The sequence below is a fragment of the Aegilops tauschii genome, chromosome 6 (assembly GCF_002575655.3).
Source record: "Aegilops tauschii subsp. strangulata cultivar AL8/78 chromosome 6, Aet v6.0, whole genome shotgun sequence".
Taxonomy (NCBI): Eukaryota; Viridiplantae; Streptophyta; class Magnoliopsida; order Poales; family Poaceae; genus Aegilops; species Aegilops tauschii.
The window spans coordinates 35002065-35025770 of record NC_053040.3 but is presented as its reverse complement, the minus strand read 5'-3'; the positions used below and the strand labels follow the sequence as shown (position 1 = coordinate 35025770).

Sequence of the window (23706 nt, the reverse complement as noted above, 5' to 3'; positions counted from 1 at the left end):
CTGTTCAAATCAAGATTTGACGCGCTTTTTTCTCAATGCATTCAAATATCTGTAATGGTTATGGTCCGTGCGCACAATCGTGCCATAGGTGCCTTAAACGAACGACTGGATTATGATGGCTGGAAAACATATCACATCATTGTTGTTCCGAAATCTGATAAGTTTTCCGGTGTCAACGCTAACGAATGATAAACGTACATTGTTTGAGACACAGAAAATGAAACGCGTTTTAGTGGCTCGTAAGCACAAGACACTGAAAAGATATATTTTATGAACACGAAATATAGGCAAGATCAACTTGCTTGTTTCGACAGCATGGAGCAAATGAACTGCAGGTTTAGCTGACAGGGCTAAAACTAATTCATTAGACAGAAGCAAGTTAATTTCTCTTCGTGCCAGTTGGAATAATGTCTACAGAAATCAGACAATAGACGGAAGTTCATGGCTTAGAAGATTAAATTCCCAGTTACAGTTCACCAGGGCATGTGTTACAAGTTCACAAACCATTTCACCAGGGCATGACACACACAGAGCCAGTTTCCTTCTGGAGCACATCACAGGCCCCGTGCACAGCATACAGAATGGAAGAACCTACAGCAAATAATCCATTTCCGCATCTCAGTCACCAAAAAGTACCTCTTGATACCTGCAAAGCAACCAATGTTTTCAGCTAAACCAAACTGTAATACTCAATCATGCAAAAGCCATTGAATTTATCTCACAATTTTTGTACGATTTAAACAGTAAATATTATCTTCAACATTGTGGAAATCGTGCCAACAGCCCAAAGATTGAATCATCTCAGCATTATAGGTCAACTCTAACAGGTCAACTCTAACTGTTGGCATTTTTTAAAATTTCTTTGGCTACATCTGGTCTTGGTAGATACTAAAAGAGTTGGTTCAAATAACTCCATATGTACATTCTAGATTATCAACCTTTTGAAATTTCTTTCTTATCATTGGAGTATGAGGGGCTCATGGGGTAACAAAGGATAGACATCTGGTTTCTAGTTTAATGACAGGCATACCCTTTAGAAATGTACTACGAGCTAGGTAGTACCTAACAAATCGGATTTAATAAAATTCATGCAGTAGAAGCCTCAAGTAAGAACCGTGTCTAATTTTTTTTACTCGGCATACTTTAGAAAACATAAGACTAGCAACTATTCGTGAAGAAAGCAGTGTTTAATATGAACCTAGTCATGCCATTTTTATCATGCGTTCAGAATAATTTATTAAACATCTACAGTGAAAAAATTGATGGAAAAATAGATGGCACACAAATCATAGCAACAACCAACATTTAGTTTGGATCAGACAAACTATATTGGAGGTTACATGATTTAGACTGACAAATAGAGATATGCTGAGAAAATGTTTAAACAAACGACCGACACCGACACCATTTTTCTGAACCAAAAAGGGCAGTTATGCAAAGCCATTGAATTTATCTCACGATTTGTGTACGATTTAAACAGTAAATATTATCTTCAACATTGTGGAAATTGTGCATAAGGCCTGAACACTAAATCAACTCAGTATTATTGGTCAACTCCTACTGTTGGTATATTTTCAATTTTTCCGATACATCTGGTCTCAGTAGATAATAAAGTAACTCCATATGAACATTCTAGATTATCAAACCTTTTGAAATTTCTTTCTTATCACATCTTTAATGACCAAGATCAAAGAAAAATAGACTGCACACAAACCATAGCAACAGCCAACATTTAGTTTGGATCGGACAAACTATATTGGAGGTTATGTGAGTAAGACTGACGAATAGCGATATGCTGAGAAAATGTTTAACCAAACCACAGACATCAAGACCATTTTTCTGAATCAAAAAGGGCAGCTACAATTGTCTATGTTAAACAGAAACGATAATAGCTCAAATAAGCCGAGAAATAACATGAAAAGTCTTAAATCAGGACAAGCGCCGATTCATCAAGAACCAAAACAAATTAGCCACCATGAATTGATGATACTTGGGGTAGCTTGTCCAAATGAAACTAAATTTCAACCACCGTGATTCAATTTCAAAGAAAACAGTGCATATTCAGTTCCAGGTGGACTCGCCACGCGTTGACTGAAAAATAGCTCATGTGCCAAGATAGTAAGCTGATACATATTTATGTTGTTCGTGGTAAACTGAATTTATTTTTCGAGTCTAGTTCAAAAGAATTCGGTGAGCAGAACGTTAATTGACTAAGATACCGAGATTTGTATTCCCACTAAAACTTCCTCATGGAAAAACAAATAACTGGCAATCAGAAAGCACCGACACAGCAAGCTGATGAACTAGTTGAACTGGTCAATGAAAAGGAAACCCTAGAGAAGCATCAGAACTGCAAAATGATGGACCCATCCATTCCATTTGCTGACTTACCAACTCATATCCTCAAATGGTTTGTCGAAGATCACTGAGGACCCACAGGTGCTGGCAACGTGCCTCTAGCACAAGCTGAAAAAAGAGAGCTTATAAGCATGGCATTATATTCCAGCGCCCAGCAATCAAACTTACATGGAGTCACATACTGAATCTAAAGGTTTACAGCGTTATGTTCTTGTTCTGGTATCCAGACTGGCCAAACAAATGTGAAAACAGGAGTACAGGACAACTAGACCAACAACTTCCTACTTGTGCATTCATTTTCCCGATGACATATATATGCCATTGCCCCGATGAGATACATATGTCAGTGTCTTTCTCGTGTCTCCAAATTAATTCAAGGTTGGCTTATCAAATATTTTGTTAACTTCATGACGGCTGACAAAATAGTCACGCATCACAATTAACCAAACAAAGATGAGGATGTAGAAGAAGTTGTACCAGCTGGAGTGTAGTAGCAGACGTAAGGAAAAAAATCCTTGACCTTGCCCATCTCGCACACCTTCCTCGTCAGCAATGACTTGAGCTCAATAGTGAAGATGCCATGGTCATCTGAGGTCACAAAAACAACATTGGTGTCTTCAGTGGATCCAATCAAACGTGCTGGGCTCTTGAAAGGCATCAGCTTCTGGAGATGGATGTCGTTCATCTTCACCCATTTGACATCTCCATTAGGACCGGTCTCAGTCGACCACAGGTGGAGCACGTCACGACCCAAGGTGGCCAATCCCAGCCCGCCGTTCTCCGCCCTCGTGACAATGGTGCCCCTTCCATGAAATTTGCCGGGAGGCGGCTTGATCAGCGACAGGTTCTGCTTACCCAGAAAGCCGTACCGCAGCAGGGCACCCGACTGGCAGACGAAGTAGAGCGTGCCCCCAACAAGCACGCCGGGCCGATCAGCCTCGAGGCTGTATGAGCAGTCCTCATCGAACTGGCCATCGTTGTAATCGAGGTAGATGCCGTCCGGTCCCCTCCGCACGCCGGTCTCAGACGAGTACAAGCGAGCGTCCGCCTGCACCAAGTCCATGACGTGCACGCCCGCGGAGGCCATGAGGAACGGCCCCCCGCTGCAGGCGCTGTGGTCGCAGCCGGCGCCCGCGGCGCAGAGCACCACGTGGTTCGTGTAGCGATCGGGCACGTCGTCGGGGATCCGCCGCTCGCGGCCTGTGACGGGATCCCACACGACGAACTCCGAGGATCTGTAGTCGAGAGGAGGGCGCGGCCGTGGCGGCAGTCGAGCACGACGGAGGTGCGGTGGTCGGTGGAGGCGGGCGGGCGGAACGCCGTGGTGGGGACGAAGCGAGCGAGGGGGCGGTTTTGGGCGGAGATCAGCTCCGGTGGCGGCGCCATGGAGGGCGGATGCGAGGGTTTTGGGCGGGGATTGGGATTGGGAGATTGGGGAATGGGGAGAGCCGAAAAGGAAGAGGGAGGGAGGACGAGTTGTCCCGTGCTGCTGCGCTGCCGGGTTCGAACGGGCCCCTTTTGCGAAGACTGCAAGGCCCAAATATTGGAACATATGTTTCTGTTTTCAAAGAAATGGAACATTTTATTTCACAAATAAGAACATCCCATGGACTTTTGAAACATATCTCAAGGGAAAAACATATGAAACATTTCTATCAATGAAAAACATAAATAGAAAACATTTTATTTGACAACCATGAATATTTTTTTGTGGACAGTGAGATAAATGTCAAGAAAAAAGTTTCTACAAGTAGAACATTTCTTTCAGTCAAAACAAGTACAGTGAATTACCATGGGGTAGTATGTATCATATCACCGATGGTAGCTTGTTACCCTCATGTCTCATATATACCATGTGGTAGTATGTATGCTACTTTTCCAATTATGTTTGTATACTATATCTAAGATATTTCAAAGGAAGTTATACAAATAATTGCATGTGAGTCGATTTTTTTGTATATTTTGAAATACCATCATATTTGGACGTATAAAACAACATACTACCTAAAATTGGGATATATACTACACAGATATTCTTCTGTATACTACGCGTGCATACTCTTTTTTTTACTCTTGACAGATACTACATACAATATACAAATCTCACATCAGGATAACTACCACAATTTGTATGGTGTGGTAGGAAACATTTATCCTATATATTGTTTTATTTGGCTGAGTGAATGCTTAGAGTTTCTACAAGATGAACATTTTTCATTGATGTCCAATTATTTTTTTAAATATCTATTAGAAATTGATAGGACAGTTGATTGCAAAGGATTCAAACGAGGGGAGTAAACGATCGAAGTGGTAGACTCATCTTCACCATATGAAACATCTACAACGAGAAGAACTTGCATATTTTTACGTGCCATTCTATGAGGTCGCGGCGTTTGCTTATGAGGCCATCAAGCAACGCAAGATGGGATTTTTGGGAGCTATGCCAACGGAAGGCATTGAGCAACCTCAAAAATTTTAGTTGTCAGGGCTTTGTCATGTTAATCTTTCCCCCTTTAAGTTAGGATTTCTCTTTTCATCTATGACTACGACGCCTAGGACACTCATCCTTTCAAAACTTCGCCGGCGGGCCTGTGGATCCATCTCCTCCTTGCCTACCGCTCAAGGGGTCGATGCCGGGAATGGGCAACCCGTAGCCTCAGCCTCGGCTAATAGGCTAGGTTAGGCTTTTCTCATAGGGGCGGCGTTCAGGCGAATGGCGGCACTTCATCTATGAGCGAGTTGTCTTCCGGTTCTCTCTCTTCACCCAATAGAAATCTAGCACTTTATTTTCTCTTGTGAGATGCTAACTCATTGATATATTTTGAATAAAAACTATTTTTAAAATCATTTTCAATATTTGAATTCCAGATGATGAGATCTTTAAAACAAGATCAAATTTGAATATATTTTAAAGTAGTATAAAAAATCGTGAATGGTATTACACTCTTTTCTTGAAAAACTGATTTCACTCATTCATTAGAAACTAAGAGTGTGGAATATATAAATTGGTGAATAACACTTCACTCCTTTCTTGAAAAACCCGATTTCACTCATTCATTAGAAACTAAGAGTGTGGAATATTTTCAAAAACTGATTTCATTTCAAAATATTTATAATGCTCTTTTCAAAAGAATTATTTCACTCAATTCACAAAATAATTTCACTTATTTTCTAAAATACTTATTTCACTCATTAACAAAAATCCATATTTCACTAATTAAAAAGTGTTCACTCATTTCAAGACAATTTCACTAATTGTAAGAGAGGCTGATTTCTTTCGTCTAAAATCAATATAATCACTCATTTAAAAAGAACAGATTTCACTAGTTTCTGAATCACTGATTTCACTTAATTTGAAGTACTGATTTCACTCATCTCAAAAAATAATTCCAATTTTTTCAAAGAAGCAATTTCACTTAATTCACACAATTAAATTATTTTTCACTATTTAAAATACATTTAAATTGGAAAATAGATTTTTCATTAAAAATGATTTAAATGAATTATTAAAAACTTATTTCAAAGAATACTGATTTCACTCATTAAAGATAGTAGATCTCACTCATTTCAAAAAATTTACTCTTCTATATAAAACTAGTTTCACTAAAAACCAATCGATCCTTTATAAAAAAAACATGTTACGGTCATTTCAAAGAATAAGTTCCCTAAATAAAAAACAGATTTCACTCATGGGTCTCGTTGTACACAGTTTTCCACACTGAAATATAATGCGTGAAATAACTGGATAGAAACGTTTGAAATTTAAATGTGTTGAAATGTATGCAAGATTTGTCTTGTTCTAAAGGCTCGGCGTCAGGAGTTCAAATATATTATAAAATCAAAATCAAGATTGTGTTTTACAAGATATGAATGAAGTAAATTGACTAAAGTGGAATAAGGCTAGCCATAGTGGGGTAACTTAGGTAGTAACTTAATAAATCCCAAGAGAAATTTGCTTATGTGGTATGTATTTAATGAGGAATGAGGTGTTTGTGGTAACATAATATGTTACTATAACATAACATTTCCCGAGGCAAAATGAGTCTATAAACTAATAAATGAAGCTATCTATGACACGTTACTTTGCACTATGGAGGTAGTAACTTAGACTAGTATCATATGCATGATACTAGTATAAATTACTCCCCACTATGATCAGCCTAAAAGAATGAATTTATTGGATGACAGGGAAGAAAGAGTAGATGTAGTATTCATGTTTTCCAGTCATGCATGCATGTGAGTCACCAAAGATGGGGCCTACTTTGATTAGACTTAATATCGTTTCCATATCCTTTTCTTTTCCTCCCATGCCACCCCTTTGAATCACAATAAAAAAACTTCTTGCGTCGTGGACCCGCAATAACCATCGACGATGTGGTTAGTGAGGCTGTCGTCCTGCTTGACCGATACAATACAGTAACATGCTAGTACTTGAACTCCCTGTCCGCGCGGCCAGGATAATCTTGCCAACAATTTTATTAAATGAAAAACCAATTACCCTAGAAAAAGCAATGCGGAGAAGGTGACAAGCAGATTTAATTTTTCCAGCACCACGAGGAGGCACCCGACGGAGCTGCCATCCTCGTCACGGAATGTTCAAATATATTGCTATCTCTCTCCAACAGTTCAGATTTTTGGAACAACTAGCTGGTGCATGAATTCAATATGATATCTATGCCAACAGGCCTTGAGCTCAAGACCTTGCCAACACATTATTAAAAATAAATGATTCTGTGTCCTACATCGATCCCACGTCCAACGATTAAAATAGCTAGACGTGAGGAGGAGTGTCGATATATATTGACTACCCCTCTCCATTAGTTTGGAATTTTAGAGATGTGATACTGGGATGAAGATTTTAATCAAGGTTGTGGCACAGGCCCTGCCTACTTATGTCATAAGTGTCTTTAAGCTCCCTGCTTCGGTTTGTGACGAGTTGACTCGTATGATCCGTCAATATTGGCGGGGAGTTGAAAACGGGAAGAAGATGGCCTGGATGAGTTGGGACAGATTGAGGCTACCTAAACCTATGGGTGGCATGGGGTTTAAGGATATGAGGGCTTTTAACCAAGCATTGTTGGCCAAACAAGCTTGGCACTTAATAGACACGCCAGACAGCCTCTGTGCACGACTTATGAAAGCCAGATACTACCCTTCAGGACAACTGTTGCATACGGCTTTCTCAGGCAACGGTTCTTCAGTTTGGAAGGGTATTTTACATGGTCTTGACCTGCTAAAGAGAGGTGTTATTTGGAGGGTTGGCAATGGAGCTGATATTCGCACGTGGAGAGACCCTTGGATCCCTCGCCCGTCATCATTTCGCCCTATTACACCCAAGGGTAACTGTCATCTGAACTGGGTGCACTAGTAGAAAAAGGGCCATTTGTCCCGGTTCATAAGGCCCATCTGTCCCGGTTGGGGAACCGGGACTAAAGGGTCGTTACTAATGCCCTAGGCCTTTAGTCCCGGTTCTTATACTAACCGGGACAGATGGACCTCCACGTGGCCGCTCCGGCGAGCCCAGGCAGGAGGGCCTTTGGTCCCGGTTGGTAGCACCAACCGGGACCAATAAGCTTCCACGCGTCAGCATTTCAGGGGCTGGGTTTTTTTTTGAAGGAGGTGGTTTAGGGGTTTTGGGGGTTAATTTAGGTTGTTATACGTAGCTAATAGAGAGATGTGTCCTCTCTTATCTCCGTGCTACTGCTACTGCTATGCCTAAACATGACTTAGATTGAAGTGAGGCAGCATGTGGTGCATGTCGAAAGTAATACTAATCCTAACTTGATCAAGTTTGGATTGTACTACTTTCGACATGCACCACATGCATGTTGCCTTCACTTCAATCCAATCCATGTTCATTTCACCCACAGATATATAATAACTCTTCATGCTCGCATCATGCATCATCATAATAACAAGTCCTACTAATCATCATCATACAACTTCTACTCGTTATTAATAACAAGTCATACGATCATCATCCTCATAGTCATCGAACCAACCCTACTTAATTGTTCTTAGCACATGATCATCAGTATTAGGCAGGACCTAAATACCCTATTTAAGGTAAAATAGCATAAAACAATATAGACCCTGACTCTCCATTATGGAGAATGGAGATCATCCTGTCTCCAATTCTTGCGCGGCGCTTCCTTTTGCTTCCAAGAACCTCCTTACGACTGTCCATACATTTTTTCCATTCTCTGATTAGCATGTCTCCACTTCTTTTAGAAATCCGGTATGGACAGTTGAGATTCGTAGGATGGCCTGGATATATGTTCAAAACACGAAGGCTGCCATTCTGATACATCAAATGAGGCACACAATCCTCTGGGATTCTCTGTTGAAAAACATAGTAATAACTTCATAGTTAGCAATGATGTACTACTTTTAGAAGTATGCAAAAGATGCACGGATGTCGCAATAGTAAAAAATCTTACCAGGGTATCTCCATGGTAGTTACCGTAGTTCAACACGTGCACTAGGGGCACGTATTGACCATAATGTTGAGGAGTTTGATTGTAGATATTGTAATTCTCAAGATCAGTACAAAATCCGACCAGATGATTTTTCTCCTGATAAGTTAACTCGGAGCCATCGGTGTAGTGGGTTTTGTCTACCATGTTCCGCACATTGTTTGAACAATCAAAATAAGCTGGCAATGAAAATAAGCTATCAACTATTTTCAAATAAATAATATAAATTAGTTAATAATTAACTATGTTTGAGAAACTCACATAGCGGTAGAACTGGAGGCGTATCAACAAGGACCCAAATGTCCATATTGTCTTGGTCGATGTCAGGATCACCAAGATCCATGGTGACAAGCATACCCTCATCAAAACCATACATCTTGCCAAATGCTTCCCAATTTTTGCAACCAAAATGGGTTACGCTCTCAGCATTATACAGATTTACTTCAAAATCCACATCATGATGGGTCCTTAGGTGAATTTTCTTCGTTTCAAAATTTTCATGGTCTTCAAAATCCATCCTCTCCAAGACATAGCGTCTTGCATGGCATGGGATAAGCTATACTCGAATTGTAAAAGATGAAAATTACACGTTGAAATAGTTGAAGTCATGCTTAATTACGAAAAAAACACTTGTCGCCGTTGCGTACCGTTTCAACATCGAAAGTCTCCTCGAGCTTAATGCTGAAGCGCCGATCATCGTCCAGGTGAGGCCTGTCGCACAAACCTCGATCGTCGTGGCACCAGCCGCACTCCCCCGGGAGACTTTCGTCGTCCGATGACGACATTTCCTACGTTCATAATTCAAAGATTAAACTTGTACAATTAAATATATGTACTACAAAAACTAAATTAGATCAATATTATTCATCACGGGTTGACTATCGGTCTGTCGAGTCTTTTCTTGAAAACTCTTAGCTCACGTGGTGTATACATTCGACCGTTGGTGGACCTCCCCGAGTGCATTACACCAAAATGTCTAGCACACGGGAACGAAGGAGAAGCGACCCCCACGACAACAGTCGGGATTCTTCGTCCTCTCATATATATATGGTGGACCTCTCCCTCACTGATTCCTCTCTGACATTTGTGACCATCGGTGATGGTAGCTCCTCCTTTCGTTCCCGAGTGCATTACACCAAATTGTCTAGCACACGGGAACGAATGAGAAGCTACCCCACGACAACTGTTGGGATTCTTCGTCCTCTCATATATGGTGGAGACTCGACAGACTTAAAGTCAACCCGAAATATCGTTTAATTATCTTTCTAAAAAAGGATTTGGCTCGTCTCACCTCGAGGTCGGAGGGGGTCGGTGACGGGGACGACGGCGGGGATGATGGAGGGGGGCTCCTAGATTTCCGCGACAACAAAAACCCTATAAGCTATCAACTAATCATATGCATACGCCTTGCATAGTGCTCTCCAATTTTAGCATTCAAAGTAGGAGTAGTTTTCCAATTTGAGCATTCAATAAGCAAAACCAAATCGTAAAATAAAGTAGAATTCAAATTAGTATGCATTCAATTATAAGCAAAACTACATCATCTCTTCCGTCCGTACATCGTCGAATATTATCACTAATACACCTCGAATACTATCATACATATGTATAGCATCGCTAGTACAGCTAGAACCGTAGCGCCCGACGGGTATCGGCGTGGGCGGTGGACACCCAAAGGGAAGGAACCATCACAGGATCATAGCTCCAGTGAGATCCCTGAAGAACCTGCCAGGTATTGTCGAACCTGCCCTCCAACGCAACCATGTAGCGACGGACATGCTCGTCCTCCTCGCTGACACGGTGACGTACCACCTCCGCAGTGTCCGGAAGCCTAGGCACCGTCACTGGCCCACGCGACCGCCACCAAAGAAGGATTGGGTCAACGACGGGCTGGCTCCTCACCAACCTACGCCCCCCGGAAGGTAGCACCTCCCAATACCAGCCCCGCGGAGCCCAGTCCCGGACATGGCCCCTCTCACTACTAGGAAAAGGGCTATAGCTGATATGAACATTAATGGCGCACCATGTATGTAGTGCGCCACTGCTATATAGCAGTGGCGCACCAGATACATGTGCGCCATTAGTGTTCTCATTACTAATGGCGCACCAGACATACGGTGCGCCATTACTAGCAAATTTTATTTTTTTATTTTTCCAAAACTATTAATGGTGCACCAGGGCACAGTGCGCCATTACTAGTTTTAACTAGTAATGGTGCACCACACGCTCTGTGCGCCACTACTGACATTTTTTTACTTTTTTTTTCAAAAGTAGTAATGGCGCACCAGGGTGAAGTGCGCCATTACTAGTTCAAACTAGTAATGGCGCACCACAACCACAGTGCGCCACTACTGACAATTATTTTTGCAAAACTAGTAATGGCGCACCCCTAACTGGTGCGCCATTCCCCACTTCATTCTCTCCACCTCCTCCTCCAAGCTTGTCTTGGCTGCCTCCTCCTCCTCACCTCATTTGCACCATAGATTCACCCAAATTAAGTGGTTAAATTACCTTTTTTTGATAGGTAGGTAATGGGAAAGCTTTCTTTATGTTGTAGATCTACTTTTTTCTCCCTCCAACAACGTGCACATGCACTTTTTATGGCCTAGCTAGATCTATGCATGTTTGTGCTGTTGCATATGTTTGTGGTGTTGCATATATGTTTGTGTTTGCAGGTACCGGTATTTGAAATGCGATAGTTGCCAATATTTTGCCGGAATGTTGATTCATTTCCGTTTCGGCGAGAATTTGGCACTATGCATTCTTTTTGGTCCTATTTTTAGGCAAAGTCATGCCAATTTTTTTCTTGGTTCTAAAGTATCGTTTTGCTCTACCCCGCAGGCGACCATGGTCCGCACGATGACCGAAGGCATCGTGAATAGGTTTTTGAGCTCCGCGAAGGCCGAGATGCTTCAAAAGAACGAGACAGAGATAAGATGTCCGTGTCGAAGATGCAAGCTGAAGAGCCTTATTGCGGACCCGGATTCCGGGCAGGTGCGGGACCACCTGCTCTTGCGTGGTTTCATGGATGGCTATCGGTGGCAAGGTGATGAAGATGACTATGAAGTCGTCCATGGGGGCCGGGCAAGAAATGAGGAAGGGCAGCAAGACAACCACCGCGGCGAGGGCGGGCGAGAAGACGAAGAATCTCCAGGACATGATCACGACGGTGATGCTGTACACAGTCATCATGTAGAAGATGCAGGACATGATGATGAGGAAGATCAAGACGAAGGGCATGATCATGAAGATGAAGATGCCGGAGCAGACGACGATGGACCATCGATGGGCTGGGTGCAGGACCCTCATATTCAAGAGCTGCTTCTCAAGCAGACGGATAACGCAAGAGCTGCCGCCCGAGAGAAAGCCAAGCTGGATCAACTGGAGATAGACGGGGTTACTCCATTGTGCAGGCCCGAGGATACCCGCCTGAAAGTAACGCTCATGGCTCTGGAGATGAAGGTAAAACACAAAATGACCGACGCATGCTTCGACGAGAACATGTCATTCTGGCACGAACGTCTTCCCAAGGGGAACAAGTGCCCGACCAGTTTCGAGGATGCGAAGAAAATCGTGTGTCCTCTGGATTTACCGCACGTGAAATACCATGCGTGCATGAACAATTGCATCATTTATCGGGATGAGCACGCGGAGTCTACCATATGTCCGGTGTGCGGCGTCACTCGATACAAGAAGAGGAAGAAAGCTCCTCGAAAAGTGGTGTGGTACTTTCCGACCACTCCTCGTCTGCAGCAGTATTTCGCGGACCCTAAGCTAGCAAAGCTCCTGCGTTGGCACGCGGATAGGGAGGAGAAGAAGCGAGAAGATGACGGAAATGATCCGGAGATAAATAAAAAAGACAAGATGCTGAGTCACCCTAAGGATGCGAGCCAGTGGCAAGTGTTGAACTTCGAACACCCAGAATTTGGGGACGATCCAAGGAACATCGTGCTGGGCGCGAGCATCGATGGAGTCAATCCGTTTGGCAGCCAGAGAAGCACACATAGCACCTGGCTGTGTTTGTGTGGATGTACAACCTTCCCCCCTGGTTGTGCATGAAGAAGAAGTACATTCACATGAGTATGCTAATTGAAGGGCCGAAACAACCAAGGAACGACATCAATCTGTATCTGGGGCTGCTGAAAGAGGAGCTAGACACGCTGTGGAAAACGCCAGCCAATACGTGGGACGCCGCAGAGAAAGAATATTTCCCTATGAGAGCCGCACTGCTCACGACGGTGCACGACTATCTCGGTTACGGATATCTCGCGGGGCAGGTGGTCCACGGATTTTCTGGATGCGTCAAGTGCATGGATGACACAACGTATCGCCAGCTAGATAGAGATCCCGGGTCTTCAAAAACCGTGTTCATGGGACATCGAAGGTGGCTTCGCGACGATGACCAATGGAGAAAACGCAAGGATCTGTTCGATGGTGAAACCGAACCCCGACGAGTGGCAAGGAAATAGACGAGCTGTTGAAAAATTGGAAAGATTGCCCACTGTCGGGAAAGAAGAAAAAGGCGCCAGAGCCGGGAAAGAAGCGAAAGGCGCCAGAGCCGCTGCTGAAGGTATGGAAAACGAGGTCTGTTTTCTGGGACTTGCCGTACTAGAAGATCCACCGTGTGCCTCACAGCCTTGATGTCATGCATATCACGAAGAACGTGTGCGAGAGTCTGCTTGGTACCCTGCTCAACATGCCAGAGAGGACCAAAGATGTGCCGAAAGCAAGGGCAGACTTGAAATCAATGGGCATCAGGGAGGAGCTTCACGCTAATGATGATGATGATGATGAGGCGAAGCAGGACACAGAAAGTCGTCGCAAAGACAAAAAGGCCAAGAAGACCGGAAATGACTACCCTCCCGCGTGCTTCACTCTAAGTCAGGAGGAGATCGAGCAGTTTTTCACCTGCCTCGTAGGAGTAAAACTTCCTTACGGTTACGCGGGGAAGATAAGCAGATACCTAGACTCAGCGAAGCAGAAGTTCAGCAGGATGAAGTCTCACGACTGTCACGTGCTGATGACGCAGATACTTCCAGTTGCAATCCGTGGGATCATGGACGCGCACGTACGTGAAACTCTATTTGGCCTATGCAACTTTTTCGACGTCATCTCTCGGAAGTCGGTTGGCGTGAGGCAACTCAGAAGGCTACAGGAAGAGATCGTGGTGATAGTATGCGAGCTTGAGATGTACTTCCCACCCGCATTCTTTGATGTTATGGTGCATCTGCTGGTCCATATCGTGGAGGATATCATCCAACTCGGGCCGACGTTCCTGCACAGCATGATGCCGTTCGAAAGGATGAATGGTGTCATCAAAGGATACGTTCACAACATGTCACGTCCAGAGGGAAGCATAGCCAGGGGATTTTTGACCGAAGAGTGCATCTCCACTACATGAATTATCTAGGCATCGAGAACCCCGTTGGTCTGCCCGTCAACAGGCACCTCGGCAGGCTCGCTGGATGGGGTCACCGCGAGGGTCGCCGCGAAATGCATGTCGACTTCAAGGGTCGACTTGCCGACTTTGAAAGAGCAAACCTAGTCGCGCTACAACACATAGACGTGGTCGATCCTTGGGTGGTAGAGCACAAAACCTTTATTGAGAAGATGTACAATGACCAAGGCCAACAGAGGACGGACGGAGATATAATCAAAGAGCACAACTCATGTTTCACACGTTGGTTCAAGGAGAAGCTTCTGTCGTACCCTTTACATGAGGATTCTTCCGCGGAAGAAAAACTCATATTCGCCTTGTCACAGGGCGCCGAGCACAACCTGATGACCTATGAGGCGTACGATATCAACGGCTACACATTCTACACCGAGGACAAGGACATGAAGAGCGATGGTTATCAGAACTCCGGGGTAATGATGGAATCCTACACCGGTAACGACAAGGACAAATACTACGGAAGGATCGAGGAGATCTGGGAGCTGAGCTACGCTGGAGAGAAGGTCCCGATGTTCCGTGTCAGATGGGCCAAGAGCGTCCTAAAAGAAGACCGGTATTTCACCACCATGGTTATACCCGAAGCCAAATCCAAGACCGCGGGCGCAAATGTCACCGCGAAAAATGAGCCATGGGTATTGGCTTCCCAAGTGGACCAATGCTTCTTCATTACCGACCCGTCAAAGCCCAGTCGTGTTGTCGTGAGGAGAGGCAAAAGGAAGATCATCGGAATGGATGGAGTCGCCAATGAGCAAGACTTCGACAAGTACGGCGACCCGAAGCTGGAACAACACGACGATGATGAAGTGCCATACACCACAAGAAGAAGCAGGACCACCCTACCTAAAGGACGTCCGTTCAACAGAAGAACTCCATTTGCGAAAAAGAAGGGCAAGAAGATTGTGAAAAGATAGCTAGCTAAGATCGATTGTATTTAAATCGTAGTCTTCATTTCTCGATTGTATTTCGACAATTTGAAATGATATTTCTTCTGTTCTAGTCCTCATGAATATTGAATTTGTTAATATTTTTTGAACTCATAAATATTTTTAAATTTCATGGGCACTTTTTGAATTCATGAATATTTTTTCAAATTTGATGGTATTTTTTCATATTCACAAATGTTTTACCAATTCACAAATGAATGCAACTAAAAATCCAAAAAAAATATTGATGATATTTTTAAATAACAAATTTGATGATATTTTCAAATAACAAATTTGATGATATTTTCAGTTAAAAATAAAAAAACTCATTTGATGATATTTTCAAAAAAAAACAAATTTGATGATATCTTCTGTTCTAGTCCTCATGAAAATAAGAAATTTGATAAAAAACAAATTAGATGCAACAAAAATAATGAAAAAAAGTTACTAATGGCGCACCAGAGGAGGGTGCGCCATTGCTATCACAAAAAAAAAGTTAGTAATGGCGCACGAGAGGATGGTGCGCCATTGCTATCAGTGTTTTTATGGCGCACCCCTAGATGGTGCGCCATTACTAACATTCCCCCCCTCTAGCTGGATACCCCTTCGCCCGATCCCCCTCCCCTCTCCCTCGCCAGATCCCCCTTCCCTCCCTCGCCACACCCGCTCCGACGACCCCCGCGCCCGCTCCACACCCGCTCCGGCTCCCCTGTTGGATAAGGCCGAGCCAGACCCCTGTGCAAACCCTAGCACCTCCCCACTTCCCCTCACCTCGCGCTGCTTCACCCGACTAGGTCGTCGCCGTCACCGCATCGTCCCCGCGACCACCATCGTCCCCGCACTCCACCAAGGAGTCCAGGAGCTCTGTAGTGTTCTTCTACGTCATCTACGGCCACCCGTTCGAGCTCGGCGACTCTGCATCGTGCGGATTGAGGTCTTCTTCCACCTCCGGCCACCGTGGCCTCACCGTCGATCCGCGTCACCTCGTCAACCCCGGCCCTGCACGAGCTCGCTATCGTCTTCCTCTCGGTGAGCTGCACCGGTTCCCCTTCCCCCCCTTCGATTTCGTCGCCGTAGACTGTCGCACCACCGCGCCCCAGCTCCTGGTTGCCGCCCCCCGTGGCCGTGCTCCCCTCGGCCCCTGGCCGCGCCCTGGCCCCGCCCAGGCACGCTCACCGCACCGCGACCGCGCCTCCACTACGCTCGGGCCCCACCCACCTGCTGTTGGTACTGTGGGACAATGTTCCTTCTTTTCTTCCTGATGTTGCTATTTCCATTGAAGTACTCACATGTGTTCTAGATGAGCTGCTGCTAGTTAGTTCCCCTTAGACTACATTCTAGATTGCATAGCATAGCTCCAGAATTTTGTCATTGCACACCTGCGCATATATTTCTGTTGTGAGCATAACTCCAGAATTTATTTATCTGTGATTCGTATTGGGTTAATAATCTGCAGCTAGTTGTATTTTTAATTCACTAGCCTTTTACTTCTACATGAGAGAAGTGGGAAGCTAAGTCAATAGGAGCTAAACTCAACCCTTGGCTTGTTACGTGAGCTCAAACTAGTACCTAGTGAGTGTTTCATGTACTGAACTTGGATTTCCGGTGTTTTTGTAACATCCATGTAAGGTGCATAGCAGCCCTATTTTATGCTAGATCCTTTGTTTAACCAAATTAGTTAGGGATGATAACCCATTCATGAGCAATATTGCGAGATGTTGGTTGCCTTTTAGAGAAAATCTGGATCGTGGGGTGACTCTGGCTGTAAACTGAACTTGGTTCGGTTAAAAACTGCACTGTCAAATCTGGACAGCAAGCTTATATCTGAAAAATGAGTTAGCTAGGCTCAGAATTTTGAGTTGTCCCTTTACATAAGTTTTAGATAAAGTTTCAAGGTTTCTTTAGAGTATTTATTTGTGTCGTTTGGATGTACGGTTTGAGAGCAGCTATCAGTTTAGTTTGCTGTCCCGAAATATGTGTTCCTGGATACAATATTTTGATATGGGAGATTAGGCCCTGTTAGAGGTGGTATTAAAATAAAGTTACAACATGAAAATTGTAGAGGCTGTTCTGTAGATACATAAAACACATATCACTTGTCAGGTTTCGTTCGGTATATTAAATCCTATGAAATTATAAAAGTGTGTTGTACTATGTTGGACAGAATTTTATGTTTGGACTTGGGTGAATGTAACCAGACTTATACTCTCAGATTTTGTCATAGTTGATGGTGTGAGGACTTATAATGTGATAAAGTATAAACGTTGTTGCAACACCTATATAATGTGATAAAGTATATACATTGTCATCTAAGTTGAGCTGATTTTGATTTCCGTATGTTATGGGGGGACAACAGATATTGCTATATGTTCATTCTTGAGGGTACAGACTTGCTAAACTATTGATGATTTTTTGTTGGGTGACCTATTAGATCTGGAATGGAAGCTCACATAAGTTGAGCTGATTTTTGTCCATATGAAAGCAGAGGACCATATGGTCTGTGGCCTTTTCATCCATATGAAAGTAGAGGCACATTGTGGTGCTAGTTTGCTGGGTTTTGTCACCATCGTGTCGTGATGATTTTGCAGGTACCCCGAGAGGCCCTTGAGTTTGCCGAAATGTTGATTAACTTCTGTTCCGGCAAATTGGGGTATTCCATATGTCCTATTTTCAGCAAAGGTCATGCTGAAATTTTCCGTGAATTTTAGCATGACTTTGCTAAAAATAGGACATATGGGGTACTTGCGACTAATGCATGGGCCGGGTATCTTAGTACTTAATTAAGTAGGATCAACTGCCTCTTGTGTTATGCATGGGCCTCGGCGTCGACAAACCCTAAATGATAAAACCTTGGCTTTTAGGGTGCCTCGGTGTCGATAAAAGCCTAAATGATGAAAGCTTAGGCTTTTAGGGTGCCTCGGCGTCGACAAACCCTAAATGATAAAAGCTTAGCTTTTAGGATGCCTCAGTGTCAACAAACCCTAAATGATGAGACCATGATCTTGTTCCTTGACAATAACCAACTTTTTGACCAATTTTTTTTCCTATTTAGAGCGAAACATGGTCCACAACGATGAGGCCAGCGGTTCGGGCAAGGCATTCTGGGAGCTTTCCCAGGAGATGGAGGAAGAACCTCACCGCTATGAGGACGCCGCGGAAGACACCGATCCCGACTACACAACCCCTAGTGGTATCGGGGATGACACCATTGATGGTGCTGCCGAGGATGCCACCACTGATGATGGCGGCGCACGCACAGATGGCAGCCAACCGAAGAGGCAACGGAAGGACCGGCGCCCGAACGTGCTCGGCACCGTCAAGGAGGAATTTACTGAAGTGTCCTCCCAGGGGCATCCAATGGCGCCCAAAGAAATAGTCAAGGGGTACGCGGGACAGCTCGGGTGCATTCTCCGGAGCACCGTCTCGATCAACACCGAGAACCTAAGGCATCGTGACCGAGGGAATTTGCGCAACCTCCTCTTCACGAAGCTGCACGAACGATACAAGTTCCCCGGTGAATTCGCAAACACACGCCTCTCAGGGAATAAAGTGAACAGTGTTGCCCTCACGAAGATGAGCAAGGTCCTGGCTACTTGGAGAGGCGCGGTGAAGAGCATGATTGAAAAAGGTGATAGTTATGAGAAGATCAAGGAGAAAAATCCTTCGATCAGCGAAGATGACTACCGGGAGTTCAAGATCAAGTGCGAGAGCAATGCATCCGAGGAATCAAGTCAGTGGGGGAAAGATATGCGGGACTTGAACTTAGGGGTCCACAAACTCGGTCCCGGCGGTTACAGAGTGGCGGAACCTATATGGGACAAGGAGGACGCAGAGCGTGCCGAGCAAGGCCTACCGCCCCGCTTCGAGAAATACCGTGACAAGCAGACCAGGAACTATGTCAGGGCCCGGTACAAGATTGACCCGGTAACCAAGGAGCTTACCACGGATCCGAAGACCAAGGCGCTTGAGAAAGTTCTGGTAAGGAATACACCCCCGCGTAATTAGCTCCATATATGGTTGCATTCTAGTTAATGAAGCCAAATTTCTAAATGGTTCGCGTTCCTTCCGCAGGACACTGAAAGCAGTAGCGCGGGGTCGTCTCAGAGCTCCCCTTTCGACACCCCTTTAAATAGGGCGTTGAACATAATGAAAAACATGGATAAGCTCAGTAAGCCGTCGTCAGCTGGTCGTGTGGCCGGCAAAGGCTTGTCCATGAAATGGTCGGAATACTATACCGCTGGGCGAAAGGAGAGAAAGACCGGCTCGGAAAGCCAGCAGCGCAAGGTTGAACAACTCAAGGCACAAGTGGCGCGGATTCCGAAGATGGTCGAAGAGCAAGTGCAATACCAACTGGGAGCGACGATCATCGCCATTATACCTACCTTGGTTTCTGGGCTGCAGGCGTGGGTGGCGGGTGGCCAACAAGGGCCGCCCCCAATTCCCAGCTTCACGAGTAGCAACTCGCGCAACGCGCCGGCGGCGCCATTGGTGTCTCCGGCAGAGGCGGCATTGGTGTCTCCCGCGGCGGCGCCATTGGTGTCTCCGGCGGAGGCGGCATTGGTGTCTCCCGCGGCGGCGCCGGCATTGCAGCTTAATGCACCCGGGTGTGGGAAGAATACGCCGGCCGGCACCTCGGCAGCAAGCGCCCCCTCCATCAATTGCACGCCCGCCGTTGGCGGTGCCTCGACATTAGCCGAGCTCGACGCCATCATGGTAACTAATTAAGCCTCTCGGCCGATGACTTCATCTCCTTGCCTTTGACTGGGCATCCCTAACGCCCTACATGTTTTCGCAGGGCGCCGCCGACGTTCCGTGCACTCTCCTGCATTTCGTGAACGACGAGTTGGTCGATGTCGCCAAGGGCAGAATCGTTCAACCGGGCAGCCGCGTGTTCCACGGTAATCCGATGCCACCCACCGTTTATAGGGTTCAACTGGTTCGGGTGCTGCCGGGCTTCGACGACATGTTACCTCCGTATCGACCCCATGGGGCCGACGAAGATGATGTGATGACCCTCAGTGCCTGCATAAGCTGGCCCATGCTTTGGCCGAAGAGTCAGATTCGTTTGGGGGCGGGGGACACCACCCCACAGACAACACCGCCAGTCGTGCCGGCGCCAAGCCATGGCAAGACCCCCGCAACGCTACCGGACATGCCGGACGTGCATATGGCACAGTATCCGGACATGCATATGGCACAGGATCCGAACGACGACAACGACGACGACGGTACATTTACCAATGTCAATAAGTACTTCAACGAACATGGGTACGATGACGTATTCTTGGGGCCTCCTTCTCAAGAACCCAACCCTGCAAAAGACGATCGCGATCTAGCTGGTACCACGGAGAAACCCAATTGCAACAGGCGTCGTCTGGCGTTCAGTTCTCAGGAGACGCCTCCAGCTGCCGCCTTCACCGAGCCTCAGATAGCCGAGGTGCGAAATATTATCAGCCCCAACACACTCAAGAAGGCGGTCTCTGAGCAGAATTACAGCAGAAGAAGAAGGGACGGAAAAGAAAGACTAACAAGGGTGCGAGCCAGCCGGCACCGAGCACGATCCGTGCTCAGGATGGTCCACCTTCACCTAAGGATATCTCGAGGAGGGTGCATGTGGCGGGTAGGCCGATGCTACCGACTAATCTGCTCAATGCTGCAATCGGTGCTATGCGGAGTCTGCATGACAGTGTTCTTTCTTTGGAGAAGCGGCGTCTCTCCGAGAATGATGTGGCATACCCGGTTTTCATGGCCAAGGTGCCAGAGGGCAAGGGCTTTGTGGATAGCGCCATCGGGGGTACGATCGTCCTGCGGTTTGATGACATCTTCGCTATGTTTAACCTTCATCCACTGCACTACACCTTCGTTCGGCTATTTTCGCTGAGTATGGAGATGCGGATCATTAGAGACAAGACCCCGGACATCGTGATAGTCGACCCCTTCTACATGCGCGCCAAGATCTTGGGCAGCGCTGGGGACCGGCAAGTCGCGAGTTCATACCTCGAAGGCGTCATTCTGGCAAACCCAGATAAGGATAACTTCCTCGTGCCTTACTTTCCCGAGTAAGTCATCCCCTCACCGCCCCGTAACATATGATTTCATAGATTTCGATCGTTCTTTTTTTCTAACATTCCGTGTTTTGTGCAGTGACACACATTGCACACTCATCCTCTTAAGCCCGAAATATTCCATGGGCACGTATTTCGACTCGGACCGTCAGTCGAAGAAAGACTACACAAATATCAAGAAAGTTCTTGATGATGTTCTCCCCGGCTACGCCAGATCTGGAGGCACCTTCAGCAGGCCAGTTTGTAGGTACTACAAGCACGTGTTCACCCACAATACGACGTTCCCCTGCGTCAAGCAGCCGTCTAGCGGTTAGAAGGATGCCTACTACGCCCTCCATCACATGCGGGCGATCGTACGGGACCATAATCACCTTCTGCTACCGAATAATCTCAAAGATTGGGCTGCAAGCTTGTCGGCAATCCAGGACGCGGACATCAGACAATAATTCTTTCGCATTCAGTCGAAGTTTGCGGAAATCATCCATCAAGATGTCCTTCGTACCTCGGGGCAGTTCTACCTCAGATATCAACCGTCCAACAGTGCGATAGAAACAACGCTACAAATGTAGGCTGACAACGCCCGCGATTTCATGACCATCACGACAGACGACGGCTTCATCCACGCTCCGGTCCCTGAGTCGAGTCGAAAGTAGTGATGCTATGTAGTTCTGAAATATCGATTAGCTCATGTTGCAATTAAACTTTAATGAACTTGTATGTCTCTTTGGTTTGGACAGTCGCTCAATTTATATGTAATCGATGCTATTTATTAGTAGGACCATGAATCGTGCTATTAATGTCTTGCTTTTCTCTTCCGATCCTTTTGTTGCATACTTATATATTGCTTATGTATTGTCTGTGAATTGCTACTAACGTTTTGTTTGGCTAGTGCATAGAGATGCCGTCGTATGTCGTGTACAAGGGTAAGGTTCCCGGAGTCTACGACGACTGGGAGGAGTGTCGGAGACAGGTTCACCGTTTCAGCGGTAACAGTTACAAAGGGTACACCACTAGGGCGGAGGCGGAAGCTAGATACGCACGCTATCTAGCGGGAGAGAGGAGGGAGCGGAGGAGGAACCGGATGAAGACCAGTTTCATCGCGATGATGCTCATCGTGATGACCGTAGCTCTCCTCTATGTGATGGTAGTTTAGATGATCGATATCGACTTGTAATGTGAAGACAAACTCGCTACTCGCGGTCTCGAGACTTGTAATGTTCTAACTTTGTTCGGTATTTTGAATTCGGAGACTAGCTAATATGATGAATTGTATTCGGAGATTAATCTTCTATTGTATTCGATGAATCTGCTATTTATATGTTTTGCTGTCTATATTCTGTGCAGTAATATATTTTGTAACCTGTGCAAATATCAGAAAAGAAAAAAATTCCTAATATTCATACTAGTGGCGCACCATACAGCACATTAGTGGCGCACTGCTATAAAAAATACTAGTGGCGCATTATCTGTTAGTGCGCCATTAGTAACCCAGAGCACAAGGTAAATATGGCCCCCTGGGAGGCATACTAATGGCGCACCAAGTGACATACTAATGGCGCACTGCCTGGTGCGCCACTACTGTCTGGTATCCTAATGGCGCACCAGGGATGCGCCATTAGTATTAGTTACTAATGGCGTGATGATAGTGGCGCACCTGTAGTGCGCCATTAATGGCCAAAACAGGTGCGCCACTAACAAGCCTCTTCCTAGTAGTGTCTCATCAAGCCGGCCTCCTCCGCCGACTCGACGACAAGGATGCGGGATAGGCATCATCGACGTCGATGCGGGAATAATTGCTTAAACTAAAAAAATAAACTAGTTCTATTAATTTTCTTGCTAAAAATAAACTACTTCTATAGTAAAATAAAGTAGTTTTATTAAATCAACTAGTTCAACTACTAATTAAGCACTTATTATAAATAAAATAAAGTAGTACTTACTAAAAATAAACTACTTCTATATATAGTAAAATAAAGTAGTTTTATTAAATCAACTAGTTCAACTACTAAGCACTTAATATAAATTAAATAAAGTAGTACTTGCTATAAATAAAATAAAGTAGTTTTATTAATTAATCAACTAGTTCAACTAAAAATAAACTAACTTTAAATGCACTAACAGCAGAACTAATAACCTAAAATGCACTAAATCAACTAACCTTAAATGTAACTTTTGCAACACAATTTTTTCTTCTCCTCTTCTAACCATAAACATTGAACAAAAATAAAACTATACAGCCTAAAAATGCTATGAACAAAAAACTATGAACAAAAAAAACTATGAACACATACACATACATCCATCTATATACATGCATATCCATCCATCCATACATACATACATCCATATACATACATACATACATACATACATACATACAAAAACAGGGCGGCGGCGCGGCGCAGGGGGGTGGCGGCGGCAGCCGCGGT

At 45.0% G+C, this 23706-nt stretch overlaps 1 protein-coding gene across 2 annotated transcripts; it reads right to left on the bottom strand.

Annotated features, from left to right (window-relative positions):
- Positions 1 to 330: 330 nt before the first annotated feature.
- Positions 331 to 3924, bottom strand: LOC109781640 (uncharacterized). 2 transcript variants are annotated; one of them, XM_040393333.2, is made up of 3 exons: positions 2836 to 3924; positions 2392 to 2466; positions 331 to 646 (listed from the first exon to the last, which is right to left on the bottom strand). In XM_040393333.2, exons 1-2 carry the CDS (start codon positions 3908 to 3910, stop codon positions 2423 to 2425), a joined length of 1119 nt encoding a protein of 372 aa, XP_040249267.1. In that variant the 5' UTR covers positions 3911 to 3924; the 3' UTR covers positions 331 to 646; positions 2392 to 2422. The 2 variants fall into 2 exon arrangements, with proteins under 2 accessions (XP_040249267.1, XP_073357023.1); XM_073500922.1 differs by having other exon boundaries at positions 2897 to 3924.
- Positions 3925 to 23706: the final 19782 nt, after the last annotated feature.